At 50.0% G+C, this 15,846-nt stretch overlaps 1 protein-coding gene across 3 annotated transcripts in view; it reads left to right on the forward strand.

The window, feature by feature from the left end:
• The window catches only part of CASD1 (CAS1 domain containing 1), a 42,728-nt gene that overhangs the window by 4,262 nt on the left and 22,620 nt on the right, over positions 1-15,846 (forward strand). For all 3 annotated transcript variants that reach the window (XM_027848769.1, XM_027848771.1, XM_027848770.1), the window contains exons 2-12: positions 1,028-1,124; positions 2,249-2,369; positions 6,799-6,843; positions 7,396-7,458; positions 7,769-7,813; positions 8,092-8,215; positions 8,840-9,054; positions 9,883-10,305; positions 10,827-10,916; positions 14,195-14,314; positions 15,405-15,561. In XM_027848769.1, the coding sequence (XP_027704570.1) occupies positions 1,028-1,124; positions 2,249-2,369; positions 6,799-6,843; positions 7,396-7,458; positions 7,769-7,813; positions 8,092-8,215; positions 8,840-9,054; positions 9,883-10,305; positions 10,827-10,916; positions 14,195-14,314; positions 15,405-15,561 (1,500 nt within the window). The remainder of the gene's footprint in view (positions 1-1,027; positions 1,125-2,248; positions 2,370-6,798; positions 6,844-7,395; positions 7,459-7,768; positions 7,814-8,091; positions 8,216-8,839; positions 9,055-9,882; positions 10,306-10,826; positions 10,917-14,194; positions 14,315-15,404; positions 15,562-15,846) is intronic.

Here is a 15,846-nt window from a genome sequence, read left to right on the forward strand (position 1 = left end):
TGTGTGTGTGTGTGTGTGTGTGTGTGTGTGTGTGTGTGTGTGTGTGTTTGTGTCTACATACACGTGTGTAAAGAGGCCCAGTGACCACCACCCTACTTCAAACCTGCATGGCTACCTTAGGAACATCCAGAGTCTCCCTTCTCCACCCCTTAGGTTCAGCTCTGACCATGGCGCCTCTCTGCCCAAAACATCCAGTGGCTTCTTACTGTCTCTATGCAAAACACTTAAGCCCCAAAGCAGGAGTTCTTAAGCAGGGATCCATGAACTTGTTGGGTTTTTTGAAATATTCTGATAACAGTATTTCAATGTAATTGTTCTCCTTTGTAATGCCTTCGGATTTTTTGTAAATTTGAATTATAATTAATATTACTATATATTTAAGTAATAATAACAGCTAGTATTTATGTAGTGTCTATGGGCCATATCATTTCATTTGATCCTCACAACAACTCTAGGAGGTGGGTGCTTTTTACAGTTGAGGAAACAAGACAGGTAGAAGTGATGTGAGTTACCCATGGGTCACCTAGCTGGTAAGTATCTGAGGCAGGATTTGAACTCAGGTCTTCCTGTATCCAGGTGCAGTGCTCTGGGCACTGTGGTGCCCCCTGCTTTAAAACCATGATTCTGAGAAGGGGCCCTAGGATCCGTAACACAGAAAAGGTGGTCTTGAGGCTATCATAGCTTGGCTCCCATCCCCTTCATTTCCATCCTTAATTCCTCAGTCCCTTTCACGTGCCCCCAGACTCAGCTGGCCATGTCCCCTGTCAGCATGTTTGGGGTACGAGTCCCCTCCCCCCCACCTCCAGCTTGAGTTCAGGAGTTTGCTTTCCCAGTTGTGTTCATGCTTTGTTTCTTCTGGTCTGGATGCACATTGTGACCCTCGACAAAGCGTCAGCTCTTGGGAAAACTTCATTTTCTCTGTGTCTTCAGCATCCAGGATTTAATTTTTTCAATGGAGTTGAGGGGTAGGGCAGGGAGAACAGCCTGGTCACTGACCCTCTCTTTGTTTTCTATCTGATGGTTCTAGGCCATGATTCCTGTGAACACCTTCTCTCAAGCGGTAGATTTCTTGGAGAGAAAGTTTGGCAGCCTCACAGCTGTATGATGCACAAATATAAAGTCAGGTAAAGTTCTTGTTTTCAAATGTTTTGTTTGTTTTCGTTCCCTAAGACAGAGGGTGGAGAGAGAACAGGAAAGCCTTTGGCCCCTGGTTCAAATCTTGGCTTTGAGGAAACACTTATGGCCCGTGGGTTTTTGAGACTGATATTTCAAATGTTTGGGGCCCTTGACGCAGGACTCTGGTGATCAAAGATGGCCCCAGTCCACAGGTCCTAAACTGATGTTCTGAGGTCAGCTATGTGTTTCTAGAGCGAAGAGTATAAAGGAATTGTGTGCTACATTCCTCATTTGTAGGTCGGACCAAGGTCAGAATTCATTTGTGTCTTTGGCAAGGTTCTCTAAAATACAGCTTTATGAATTTCACCTTTTTTTTAAAGAAAGAGTTGTTCCTGTGAAATGTGGCTGCTCCTACTGGGGCGTTCGGAGCCTGGACTTTGTTGATGGGGCATCTGCTCTAAGGCTGGCCCCGAGAAGGAGAGGCCCCGGTTAAGGAGGGCCAAGTGGAGCAACTCCGAGCTTCCAAGCCAGCCGGTAATGGGAAGAGTAACGTGCTGATTTTTTAAAATGTAGCATTTAAAAAGTTCAAGAGACACAATTTCTGGGTAATTTAATCATCTTATTAATAATGCCAGCATGCTTATTAATAAAAGGATGGTCATTTGGCCCCTCGTGGCAGTGGGCTCACGGTTTATATGCCCTTGGAAAAGTGGGTATTCCTGAGGGTTAATAATTAATGAGAACATGAATATTACAATGAAAGGTTGGGCTATATCACAGTGAAGGTCTTGGGGTGCATGACTTGGATCAGTCAAATCTTGGTGAAAGAAATGTGTCAGTTTCCATGTGACCTGTCTGGCAAAAGGGAGGATCCACATTTTCCCAGACCTGTCTGAGTAAATGCAGTGATCAGGAAGGCACCTGTTAACCTAAACTTAGAATTTCTTTTACTCTTTGATTAGGTCTCAGCCATCCTGGCTGGGTAAAGTCTTGGACAGCCATTCCCCATCCTGGTTCATTTCTCGGTGAAGAAGAATAAAAGGGGGAGAGCCTTGGTCCTAATTCAAAATAATCATCATTAATGAAAGAGAGGAATAATCACTAAAATAATCATTGAATCTTTTTGTTACAGTGAAGCAAAGAACTGCCTCATAGATAAACATATTGCTTTTATCGGGGACTCCAGAATTCGTCAGTTATTTTATTCTTTTGTAAAAATAATTAATCCTCAATTCAAAGAAGAAGGAAATAAGGTAAGAGTGTCATATTCCATATCTTTAGAATATTTGTGTTTAGGAAGATGACCATCTGAGGAATTATGGGGCCTGTGTGTGCATCATCTTGCCTCCAGAGTAGAGGTTGATCAGTCTTTGTTCTGAGGAAAGTTGAATAAATTACCTAGCGGTATGATGAAATGCCTTTTTCATGCCAAGTCCAAAGAATCAATCAGTCAGTCAGTCAATAAACACTTATGAAGCGCCTGCCTCTGCTAGGCAGCTGGAAGACTCAGTTGATAGCGCTTGGGCAGGAAGACTTGAGTTCAAATCCGGCCTCAGATACTCGCTAGCTGTGTGACCCTGGGCAAGTCTCTTAACCTATTTGCCTTAATCCACTGGAGAAGGCAATGGCAAACCCCTCCAGTATCTTTGCCAGGAAAACCCCACAGACAGTATTAGTGTGCTGTGGTCCACGGGGGCCACAGAACATCAGACAAGACAGAAGAACAAGTGCTAGGGATACAGAGAGGCAAAAGACAGGCCCTGCCCTCAAGGAGCTCCCAGTCTAACGGGGGAGACAGTGTAAGCTCCTCCGTACAGGAGAAACAGGAAATGAGAGAGGGAAGGCGCTGGAATTCAGGGGGGCTCAGAAGCTGGGATTTCAGGTGGGCCTGAAAGGCAGCCAAGGACACCAGATGTCGGCATGGAGGAGGGAGAGCATTCCAGTGATGGCGGACAGCCAGGAGGCCAGGGTCCCTCGGTCAGAGAGCACATGTTGGAATTAAGATTGTCAGAAGACTGGAAAGGTAGGAGGGGAGAAGTTGTATTTGATCCCAGGGGTGATAGGGAGCTCCAGGGGCTGACATGCTCAGACCTGTACTTTAAGATATATTTGGGTGGAGAATGGGCTAGAGCAGGGAGAGACAGGAAGTAGGCAGACCCACCTTCAGATGATTGTAATCATCCAGGTTGTGAGGTGATGAGGGCCTGCACCAGGGCTGTGGCAGCATCGAAAGAGAGAAGGGGGCGTATTCAAGAGTTGTGGAACCATATTGGATATTGATGGGGGGGAGGTGTGAGAGAATGAAGAGTCCAGGAGGACGCCTATGTTGTGAACCTGAGGCTCTGGGAGGAGGGGGTGCCCTCTTCAATAACAGAAGGGAGGAGGCAGGGAGGGTTTAGGAGAAAGATGGTAAATTCTGTTTTGGACCTGTTGAGTTTAAGATGTTACTGGACATCCAGTTCAAGATGTCTGAGAGGCAGTTGAATATGGGAGACTGGGGCAGGCCAGGCAGAGGTGAGAACCGTCAGCACAGATGGTCACTGAATCTGTGAGAGCTGATGAGCTCACCAGGTGAGGTAAGGAGTCCAGAGGGAGAGGAGCAGAGGACCCAGGACAGATTCTGAGGGACACGTGGGGTCGGAGGGCATGTTCTGGAGGAGGATCCAGGAGAGGAGATGGAGAAGGAGCGGTCAGAGAGAGAGGGCTGTTGGATGTGGTCACTGAGAGACCATGGGCAGTTTCAGTGGGATGGAGTCGTCAGAAGCTGGGTTGTAAAGGGTTGACAAGAGGGTGAGAGGAGAGGAAATGTAGATGCCTTTCAAGGACAGAAGAGACGCAGGACAATGGTTAGAAGGTACGGAAGGACCAAGGGAAAGGTTTGTGAGGATGGAGATGGGGGTGTGTTTGCAGACAGTGGGGAAGGAGCCAGTAGAGACGGAGATATTGATAATAAGAGTGGGCCATGATGGGGGAGGGGGGTAGTCTGTTGGAGGAGGCGGGATGGAAGGGGATCCCATGTGCAGGTAGAGAGGTTGGCCTTGGCCCAGATCACAGGAGACATCTGAGCGATGGGAGACCTGTTAGACCTACGTCTGTGTTGACAGAATAAATAGAAAGTGGTTTGGAAGGTGGAGGAGATTGGGAATTAGAGCTCATGGAGAAACTGCACCCTAAAGGACAAGGGGGCTATAATCTAGGCTTGGGAGATGGGCAATGGAGTGTCCGTGGTCAGTACCCCCTTCTCCTCAGAGAGACACACTCTTCTCCTATTTTGTGACCCCTCTCTCCTCCATCTCTTTGGCTCGATCATCTCCCATTCCACTTCTTAACTGTGGGAGCTCCTAGATCTCTGTTCTAAGCCATCTTCTTTCTGTACACTTTCTCCACTTCCCTCATTCTGTAATCCAAATCTGGACAGAGGCCTGAGGAAGAGGAGACAGGGAAGGTGTGTTCAGCTCAGTAGAGAGAGTGGTGTCACTAAAGCCCAGAGAAGAGGGAAAAGGGGTGGTCAGCAATGCCAGAGGCTGCTGAGAGGTCAGGAAGGGTGAGGACTGAGGAAAGACCATTCATCTGGGCACATAAGAGATCACTGGTGACTTTGCAGAGAACATTTTCAATCGAATGATGAAGGGTAAGGGGTTGAGCCCGTGGAATTAAGGTTAGTGAAAATAAGACAGAAGAAATGAGTGTAAGCAGGTTTTTTTCTAGGAGTTAGGCTGAGAGAGAAGAGAATTACTGGACAATGGCTTGAGGGGGTAGTTGGTTCTAGTGAAGGGTTTGAAGGGTGAGAGAGATGGTTAAGGGGCTAATCGCCAAAGAAGATGGCAGGGCAGGGGCCCAAGGGTGCATGCAGATGGGAGGGAATTGACAAGGAGAAGGGCTGCCTCGTCTGTGGTCTAGATCAGGGAAAGGAGATAAGTCCTCTTGATGGACTTGAATCAAGAGAGAAGAGGCAATTTACATCAAGTTATTTTCTCAGTGAATAAGAAGGGAGGTCCTGAGCTGGGGGGGACCATGTGGGAGGCTCTGAAGTGAGTGAGTAAGGAATTTGGGACAGGGGGGGAGAGAGAGAGGGAGGATGGCAGGGTGGCAGAACAGCCCCAGCACAGGGAGGGCCCAGTTGAAGTTAGGTAATAAAATGCGTCCCATCAGCGTGGTGCTGAGACCCCATCTACCTCCATTCACCACCCTGTGAGGAAAGGTAGAGGAAGCCAATGATGGTAGGAGGAGAAAGGGTTGACTGCCACATTGGAAATGAGGAAGAACACCTAGGAGGGAGTCTAGCAGCCTTCAAGGGAATGAGTGCTTCCTCTTATGCCTGACTAGGAGTGGTAGTGGTGGTGGTTATTATTGGACAGCTGGGTGGTGCAGGAAGACTCATCTTCCTGAGTTCAAATGCGGGCTCAGACACTTCCTAGCTGTGTGACCCTGGGCAAGTGGCTTCACCCTATTTGCCTCAGTTTCCTTGTCTAAGAAATGAACTGGAGAAGGAAATGGCAGACCCCTCCAGTATCTTTGCCATGCTAACCCCAAATGGGGTCACCAAGAGTCGGACGTGACTGAAACGACTGAACGGCAAAAAGGCTGTTCCCCCTGACCAGGGGTTAGAGCCCCCCAAGCCCTTGGCTGCTCTCAAAGATCACAAGAGTGACACCTGATCAGTAATTTATCTGTCTACCTGTAGCAATGGGTGTGTGGGCATTAAGCCTCCTTTGCGGTTGGGTACAAGCACCTTGGCTTCCCTAGTCATTAAGATCCAGGACAGTGTGATGGGCAGAAGAAGGAAGAAGGATGGTAGAAGATTCAAGGTTCAAGAGGAGGGTTTTCAGGGAGAAAAAGATTAATCTATGCGTTAATGAAGTTCCCCAAGGTAAAGACAGACAGTGATGGGTTATCCCAAGAGGTGCCTCCTCAGTCACCTGGGGCTCTATTTCCCCAGAAGAGTTGTCTTTATGAAGCCTTTTGTAGTTGGTACCAACTGTTTCCCATTACACCCACACCCCGCCCCCACCACATGCGCACGCGAGTTGAAGGAAAGCTGTGAAGCCAGATCAGTGCTCAGGGTGGTGACTGCAGTGTCCCGTCATCCCCATCCCCCACTTCTCCACTGAGAAGTGGGAATGTGTTACCCCATCAGTCTTCCGAAACTTGGGAAACAAGGGATTGCAATCTGGCCGCCCTCGAGCGCGGTTCTTAGTTATTGAGCACCCCGTTCTCCTCATTCAGCATCGGTCCGTGTAGGTTTCCTCTTGTTTCTCCACCTTCAGCAAGTCCATCACCTCTTAGGGAACAGAAGTAGAGTCGTCGTCACCCCCACCCCTGGTGCCTGGTGTGTGACAAAAAGGAGTTTCCTAAATGGTTTTGAATTGGATTGGATGTTGTCCTCAGTGTTCTCAGATCTGAATTCTAGATCCATTCTGGATCCCTTCTGAGATCTTCAGATGTGTACCATAGACCGTTCTTGGGGGATGGTGTCACAGGCTGGTGTAAAGCAAAGGCTCGTGCGTAGGGCCCACCTTTTTGAGTTTGCAGCTATAAATGAGGGACAGTTGGAAGGTCATTTGGGTTATCCAGGCTCCCCCCCCAAAAAAGTAGATGAATGAGAAACTAGCATTTTATTTAAAGCTTTCTGTATTAAAAGGTTAATATTTTCTGTTTTCTCCCTCTCCCTTTCTTTGGCAGCATGAAAACATTCCTTTTGAAGACAGAATTTCATCAGTTAAAGTGGTAAGTTTATCACTAAAATACTTGCCAGTGTTGGTAGTTGAGCCAGAGAAGAACAGTATAAGGACTGAATAAACAGAGTTTATTTTTTGTACTCATGAGTTACTTTGTGGATAGAGTGGGGTCATACCTTTAGAGACCATCTGTCTTTATCAAAGGGAAACAGCCAGCTCAAGGAAGTGCCTCCATCTGTCAGGTTGTAACCTAACCACACCCATACCTGTTAGGTCCCTGAAAGGATTGGTTTCAGCTCTTAACTCCCTGACAGTGTCACTAACCTTGACCTACCACCTCCTTGTTCCCCATTTGAGTGAAAATGCCTTGAGGCCAAAGACTGCGCCGTTGTGCTGGTATTCACATGGCCCATGGTTAGGTAGAATGGCCTTATGGCATCTGTGGGAGCCTGTGGCTGGTACCCAGAGATGCACGTTGACTGGACTGGACGCCCTCCCTCCAGGTCCTTCAGTCTCCTGCCAGTCAGAGCCCCCAGGTGAGGCCTTGACAAGCCAGGTGGGCAGGACTGAGATTTCTGATGGTTGTTTGTGTTTCTCTTAGGATTTCCTGTGGCACCCCGAAGTTAATGCTTCCATGAAACAGTGTGTCAGATTGTGGACTGAGGTTGGTATTTAGGGGTTCAGTTAAACCCAGTGCTTCTGCCTCCTCTTGACAAAGAGGGCTGTGAGCGAGGGTCCCGAGGCCGCCTTGGCTTCCCCTCCTCTCCATCTGTCCGTCCATCAGAGGCCAGTGTGGAAGCCCTGAGTCTCAGGATGAATTGATTCCCGGCAGCCCCTTCTGGGGTTCTCAGACCCCTTTATCCTTCTGGTCCCTTCAGTGGGAGTTTGAGAGGATCAGGTGACATAGCAGTTGGTGCTCCATCACAGAGAAGGTGCTCCATAAGCTGCTGTTAATTTGGATTTTTCCTCTTTAGGAACCTGTTGGAAAGCCCCACGTCATCGTCGCAGGAGCTGCCACGGTGAGCACTTGGTGTTGTTCTCTGTTGCTTTCTGCCCCTGCCAAGATCGGGGGCCTGTCAGACCGTCTTTTGGATCCAGGTCACTCTTGTAATTCAGACGCCTGAGTGATGCGTGGGAAGCCCTTGTTTGTCCTGTCACAAGCTGCCTTCCTCCCTTTTTCCGTCCTGTCCGTGGGCGGTGATGATCTGAGTCAATAAGGGATTGGTTAGGTGGGAGCACTTCCCCTTTCCCCGCCGCCAGCTGGTTAATGCTGCACTTTTTGGCTCCATCTTTTTAGTGGTCCATAAAGAGCCACAACGGCAGTGAGGAGGCCCTCGCCCAGTATAAGACCAACATCACTTCTCTCGCACCACTTTTAGAGAAATTAGCAAAGACTAGCGATGTTTACTGGGTCTTACAAGGTAAGGTACTGATTTACCAAGATGTGTCACTGATCGACTTGGAGTGAGGAATCATCCTGCTGAGAGGAAAACTGTTGCTTATGAAAATGAGCATTGGGATGAGCTTGCCCCCAAGTAATTCTCTAAAGCCAGGGATGTCAGCTTATAGTCAGGGCAGCCTAGTAAATCTCTGGGTGAGGACGACAGGGAGACCCTCGCCTCCCTTGGTTGGGGAACCTTTGGGTGCGCGTCTTTTTTAATGTGTGGCTATAGACTCTTGGGGGGCATCTTTTGATCTGAAATTCCCGTCAGGGTCACAGATTTGGAGAGTGGACACACACCAAAGGAATACCCACTAGAACCCCTCCAGGTCCCAAGGAAGGGAAGCCCCTTCCACTTTAAGACAGCATCCCTCTTCTCTAGGGCCAAACAGAGCAAGGCTCCGGTCCCCATCCACTCAGAGGCAGTTCTGTCCCCCTGCTTCCCTCCAGACTCTTTGCTCCAGAGAAGACAGAAAGTTTCAGGAAGAAGAGTGAACCAGGTTCACAGACTGTAGCAGGGACCCCAGAGGGAAGAAGTTTGGGCACCAAACATACTTGCTCAGCTCTCCTAGGGACCCTCAGAAATGCCTTGTTTCATGCGCAGATCCCGTCTATGAAGACCTGCTGAGTGAAAACAGGCGGATGATTACCAATGAGAAGATCAATGCTTACAACGAAGCCGCCATCAGCGTTCTCAATGGCAGCTCCAAGAATGCCAAGTCCAGGGTCAAAGTGTTCCGTGTTTCCCAGCTCATAGCCCAAGAAACCATCATGGAATCTGTGGACGGCCTCCATCTCCCAGAGTCAAGTCGAGAAACAGTAAGAGCACAGTGACCCCTGGTGTCCAGCACGGGAATAGGAGGTTGGTCTCTGCCCAACAGCCCCAGGGCCCTTAACCAAGAGCCGCAGTGAGGACTACTCACCAGTCCTCCAGGAGTGGTCTCTGCAGGGCCTGTTGGCCCCTGGCCGGCCACGTGTGTCCTGGGGCTTTGTCTACTGCCCTCTGAGGTTTTAGGTGGTAGAGGGGAACAGTAGGGTCCCCAGGAGAAGAGGAAGGGTCTCTGATGAGCCCCACTCAACCTAATGGGGTGAGGGAAGGTGAGGACGCCACCGTGGGCTGGAGGGGACTCCTGACCCACCAACTGGACGTTCTCAGGACCCGAGGCTGCCTTCCAGCCTGTGTCCTGTGTTTGAGGTGTCCGAGGCCACACGTGTTGGGAGGGAGGAGAGAAGGTCTCTGGGCGTGGCATGAGGCAGGCAAGGGCTGATTGGGAAGAGGGTGGAGGTCAAGTATTTGACCTCAAGCAGTTAGGCAGCAAGTCCTTGATGGGGTTAGTTTATTGGTTCCTCACCACAACCCTAGGAGGCAGGTGCTTTTATTTACAGATGAGGAAACTGAGGGTGGGAACTGTTCAGTGGCTGAGCTGGCTCTTAGCTTGGCCCTCAGTGACTGACCCCTACTCTAAATGTGTGCTGTGGGAGCCCAGGCAGCCTCAGGCACAGTCGCCTGGTACTCAGGACCTCAGTTTTCTCCTCTGTTTAGTGGGGCTAATGGTGCGCCAACTGGAATAGTGATAGGGCTCCCCTTCGGCTCCTGGTATCTGGGGACCTCGGTGACCCACCCCCTTGCCCTGTCTCCTCTGGCAGAGCGCCATGATTCTCATGAACGTGTGCTGCAACAAAGTGGTGAGGCCCATCGACGGCTCCTGCTGCCAGCCCCTCGAGGCCCCCACGCTCACCCAGAAGCTGGCGGCCGGCTTCTTCGGCCTCTCCATCGCGGGCTGCCTGGTCCTGCACCTCGTGCATCGACACAGTCACCGGAGGAGCCGGCTGTGCACCGACGTGGAGGCTGGGGAGGAGAAGAAGGCAGCCCCTGCGCCCCCCGCCTGCCCCTCAGAAGTGGTCCTGCAGTCATGCTGCAAGCTGGGTCTGATCATGGCCTACTTCTACCTGTGCGACCGCGCAGATCTGTTTATGAAGGAGAACAAGTTTTACACCCACTCCTCCTTCTTCACACCCATCATCTATATCCTGGTTTTAGGAGTGTTTTATAACGAAAATACCAAAGAGGTAGGCGGGGCAGGGAAGGCACCGGGTTCCCCTCGAGGGGAGGGGAGGGGAAAGGAGGGGAGGCCCTCAGAGCGGTCTGGCCGCCTCCAGCTGCCCAGGCTGTGGGTCCAGGGACTAGAAAGGGGCCCTGACTCCAGGGCCTAGTCTAAACAAATGTGGGAAATGCTGCACGTGGTGGGGTTCCCTTGGGTTCTGGAGCTCCTGCTGTGTTGGTCCCTGGGCACACAGAGCCCAGGACCTGGCCCCTGCCCTCCTGGAGCTTACCCTCTTGCAGGGGGGAGACGGGGTGTCAACTCAGTGAATGAAGCCAAGGACTGTGCCCCAAAGAGTCTGGCCTTGTGAACTGAGTCACATCTTGCTGGGGATCACTGACCTTGGTCTTTTAGGTTCCAGATCAGGAGACAGTTTGGCTTTGTCTCAGGCCACTGCCAGGTGCGGGTTGGGGGGCAGGACATTGCTTTACAGGTCCATCCCGCCTGGTGACTGGGGCATGACCCTGCCTTGGTATCTCCTTCCCACAGACCAAGATGTTGAACCGGGAGCAGACGGAGGAGTGGAAGGGCTGGATGCAACTAGTCATCCTCATCTATCACATCTCGGGGGCCAGCACTGTAAGGGTTCCAGTCTACACGGGGACTGTCTGGGGATCGGGCCTTGAGGGCGGTTTCTCGGGATAGAGACGAGAGGAGTCATTTTATATTCATCTTACCACTGGAACAGCAGAGAAATCCCAATTCCCAAATACTCCCTTAGGATGGCTATTTGTATCCGCCTTCCCCACGGAGAGGCCAAGGCTGTTCTTGATCTCATCCTTATGTAGCCAGCACTTAAACTCGGCACCTGGCACATGCAGTAGGCGCTTAATATATGCTTGTTGGATCTTGATGAGTATCAACCTGCTGAGCAGGTCAAGAAGCCGCATAGGGTGATCTTAATTATAAAGAAATAGAAACTAAACGAGGTGGTAGGATTTCAAATTCACTTAGCAGAAGTGCTAGAATAAACCAGTTCTATTGTCAGGATTCTGAAACAAGTTGGATATTTACAGTTTGGATATGTAGACTAAATATTTAGGATGACAACAGATATTTGGAGAGAGATAGGGGCAGGGCTAGCTTGGTGCTGGCCTCTGACCTGGTCACCACTGGAGCTGCCCCAGGGCCTTGACCTGCCCTCCAGGCCACTTGGAAACCGGAACTTGGTCAGAGACAAGATGCGCTATCAGCCCTCAGGTCATCACAGCAATAAATATAGCAGATGGGGGATTTCTGGTTCACTTCCTTGTTGTCTCCCTTGTAACAGCGCCCTTTGATGGGGGCGCTCTCAGATCTACAAAGCACCTGTGCTGCTACAACCCCGTGAGGGTTAAACCCATTTGGCAGATGCGGAAGCTGACCCTCTCTGGGTCGTGTGGTCATCTGTTGGGGTTGCCCACTGCCCTCAACCACCCAGAGGCACGGGGAGTGCAAAGAGCAAGAGCTCACGCTGGTGGTCACTTCACTTAAGGTTCTGTCTCTTCAATAAGCCCAGCCTCGTGAAGATGAGATTTCGTTTCTTGTCTCAGAATTTGTTGCATTGAATGTTGTTTGACGTTTTGGGGCATCAGGGAAGAGTTGGGAAATCTTTAGTTCTATAAAGACTTTTGACTTGAAGTTACTGAATTTGCAAATGCTGCTTAAATGCCAAATCATGATTCTCTAATGAGTCTGTGATCTCATCAATTTGGGAGGATCCTCCAGCAGTTCCTCCCAGTGAGCTGGAGGCCTTGCCACTTTGTTCCGCCTTCACCAGGGTGCCAGTCTCACCCTGTGGCCATCGACCCACCAGCTTCTCTCCCCCCATGGCCAGCCCACTTTCCCTTTCTGTCAGATGGCTCCTTCAGAGCCTTGCCCTCCGGGAGATGCTCGTCTTCAGCTCTTTGCAGGTACAGCACCCATGAAAATTGAAAAGAGGGGGTCTTTGGCTGGCTGTCTTCCACCTCCCCAGCCACTGTGTCCAGTCTGTCCCAGTCAGGCAGGCCCTCTGGCTGTCCACGTTCTTCCTCAGTTGAGGGATGGACAGGCTGGACTCTTGTGTGGTCGAGGATCTCTTCCTGAAGGCCTCCACCCACACGTAGTGGCCTATTCTGCAGCGTGTGGGAGGGGAGCCTGACGCATCAGCTTCAGAGAGCCCAGAAGCCTGAATCGGGGGTTGTGTTCCGCCAAGTTGGGAAGCGCAGTGGACTCCTGTATTCTGTACATCTTTTTGGTACCAGTGGGATCCAAGGCCATTTTTTCTGCTTTTGATGTTTTTCCTTCCATTAGCTCCCTTGTCGCTCAAAACCTTCCTCTTTCTGTACTTGCTGTAGGCCAGCTGTTCTCTTGTCTTTGTTCTCAAGGGCCCAGGAGGTGTCAGGCTTCTTTCTGTCTAATCTCATTCTTTTCTCCCAAAGACTTCTCCTCACCTTCGTCTTGTCCGCCTTTGCCTGGACGCCTCCACGTGTCGGTGTGTCGATGGGTTGGTGGGGGAGGGTCCTCTCCAATGGCTCCTAACATCTCCCGAACCCTTCTTCCTCAGCTGCTGGTTTTTGTGGTGACCTTTTCATCCATTCGTGACTGTTCATGCTGCAGTGCTTGATGACCAGACTTTCCATGAAGGTTTCTTGTTGCCTTTGGCCTCTCCACTGAATGCCGAGAGCCATCCTTCCACTGAGCAGCACCCCTTTACTTTTGGGTTCCATGAAGCACCTTTGTCCCTTCTTTTGACCTGGGCCTTCCTATTATTCTGGTTCTGTTTAGAACAAGTGTGTCAAGATGGGCATGACCTAGCATCTCCAGCAGCGTGCCCACCCCGAACAGGTCTTTCCCTTAAAGGGGCACAAAGCCTAAATACTTGGGAGGCCAAAGGGGCCCCGCAGGAGCGGTGCCTTTTGTGTTTCTCTTTGCTTCCTGAGTTGCTAAAAACAAATCCATCCCAGGCTGGCTGCCCGCTGGGGCTAGGCCCTGCCCACTTAGCAAGGCTGGTCCTTAGTTAACAGGCTTGGCCTCCAGTCTCCATTCTCTGACTCGAATCCAGAACCTTTGTTCCATCCTTGGAGAGAGACAGAAGGCCGTGTAGTTCCCCGTTCCCATTGTTGGAAGCTCCCAGGCTGCGGCCAACTCAGTCATGGGCTCCCTTCCCGTGCAGCCTTTGAAGACGGTTGCTCGGATCTCAGAAGGAATTTCCACTTGAAAACAAAGACCCTGGTTGTGTTGTTTCCCAGGCTTTCCTCTAGAAGCCCACGGAATCCATAGTTACCTTTGCTTAGTTCCTTGGAGCCTGAAACACATGAATAGCAAGTTTTCTTTGGGAAAGTGGATTCAGAGTTTGTTTGGGGGTGCCAGAAATCCCCTGGGCCAGTCTTGGCAGGAGAATCCTGGGACTGTAAAGATACCCAGCTTTCACGACTTGGAATGGAGCCTCTGGCAGGACAGGGGAGGAGGGGGCAGGGAGAGCGTTGGACTCTCCCTCTCATTCCCATCTGCTCTAGACCAGAAGTGGGGCAGAAAGAGGTGCTTGGGCCAAGGCCCCCAGACCTAGTCATATTCTCATCGCTGTAGCTTTCCATCCATTAGGTCTTTCATGTTGAATGATATCATCTGAGTGGCAGGAAAGGTGAACGGGCTTTGTAGGGATCAAGAAGAGGGAGATGGGCCCCCCAGGACAGCCTCTCTCCCCGAGAATAGCGCAGAGCAGCAGTGCCCCTTTCACAGAACCCTTGGGGTGCTAGAGTGACTGAGTTGTGATCCCGAAGGCTGGGCTGCCCATATACTTTGTGAATTGCTTGTTTGCCTGCTGATGAGAACATGTCAGCCTTTGAGTTTCTGTCTGACCCTAACCACCCAATTTAATGCGTTTTTTTTGCCAACAGTTTTTGCCTGTGTATATGCACATTAGGGTTCTGGTTGCTGCATATCTATTTCAAACAGGTTACGGGCACTTCTCGTACTTTTGGATCAAAGGAGACTTTGGAATTCACCGAGTATGTCAGGTAGGAAACAAATAGATACACAAATGAATGAATGAGTAAATGAAAGATAGATGGATGCCATGCCCCTCTGCCTCTGCTCCTGACTGGGTTGGGGGATTCTGGGCCTCTCTAGGCTGCAGCATCCAGAAACTAACTTAACAACCCCTGTCAGCCTCCTCACTGCCCAGTCAGAATGGATTGCTAGGGGGGGCAGCTAGGTGGCGCAGTGGATAGAGCATCGGCCCTGAAGTCAGGAGGACCTGAGTTCAATTCCCGCCTCAGATCAAACACTTGACACATACTAGCTGTGTGACCCTGGGCAAGTCACTTAACTCCAATTGCCTAAAAAAAACAAAAACAAAAAAACAAAATGGATTGCTAACTGGATTCCTGTTTACCAACCGGTCAGTGGGTACAGAGCTTGATGCCATCTTCCCAGTCGTGGTCCTGCCTGGAGCCCCTTGGGTGCTTAGCCTTGCGATGAGGAGACTGAGCTGTGTTGGCATATTGGGAGTCAGGGCCTGAGGCTTCGTTTGTAAAGGGACAAAGACTGAGGACTCAGGAGACGGCGTTCGTACTTAAATTCTGCTTGTGAAACTAATAGAGATTCCTAGACCTTAGTTCAAATCCAGCCTCAGACACTCACTAGCCCGGTGACCTCAGGCAAGTCATTTAACCCTGTTTGCCTCAGTTTACTCATCTGTAAAATGTTCTCATTTTACAAACCACTCCAATATCTTTGCCAAGAAAACCCCAAATGGGGTCACAAAGAGTTAGACACAACTGAAATGACGAAACAACAAAAAAATGTTTTCCTAATTAACAAACATTTATTTTTTTCTCCCTTCTCTCCCCTCTTGCCCAGGGAAAAGAAAACGGCCACATATACATAGTATATACAAATAAAAGTGGCAAATATGCGTGATATACAAATACAAAGCCATATATGTCGATACAAAGGCACGTAGTAAAGCCTGTTACTGTAGTCCTAAATAACCTTTTTGAATTTAAATCCTACCAGAAAAAAATCACATTCTTTGCTTGTGGTATCCAGGCCTGAACTGAAGCTGATTCTTCTCTGTCTGCTCTGTTCCCATCCCTTTGCACACAGGTATTATTTCGTCTCAATTTCCTGGTCGTGGTGTTATGCATCGTGATGGACAGGCCTTACCAATTCTACTACTTTGTTCCCTTAGTCACTGTGTGGTTCTTGGTCATCTATGTCACCTTAGCTTTGTGGCCCCAGATCACCCAAAAGAAAGCTAACGGTAAGTCAACACTTAGTGGCTTTGGGAGGGAAAGGAAGGTAGGAGAGGGGGAAAGGGACAAGAAAAGAAATGAGAGGAGGGAGAGGGAGAAGGAAGGACAAAGAGAAAAGAGAGAGGGTTCAGGTTACCTGTTTGTTTGAGGCTTTTAGAAGGAAGGTAGGGTCAGTGTGATAGAGTAGTAGGCTCCACCTAGCAGAGGCACCAAACCAGATTCTGATGGGAAAGTCCAAGAAAAATTTTGAGTCATCTTTCCAGCCCAGGTTGGCTTAGGGAGACAGAAGGACC

The sequence above is a fragment of the Vombatus ursinus genome, unplaced genomic scaffold (assembly GCF_900497805.2).
Source record: "Vombatus ursinus unplaced genomic scaffold, bare-nosed wombat genome assembly UNPS02006874.1, whole genome shotgun sequence".
Lineage (NCBI taxonomy): Eukaryota > Metazoa > Chordata > Mammalia > Diprotodontia > Vombatidae > Vombatus > Vombatus ursinus.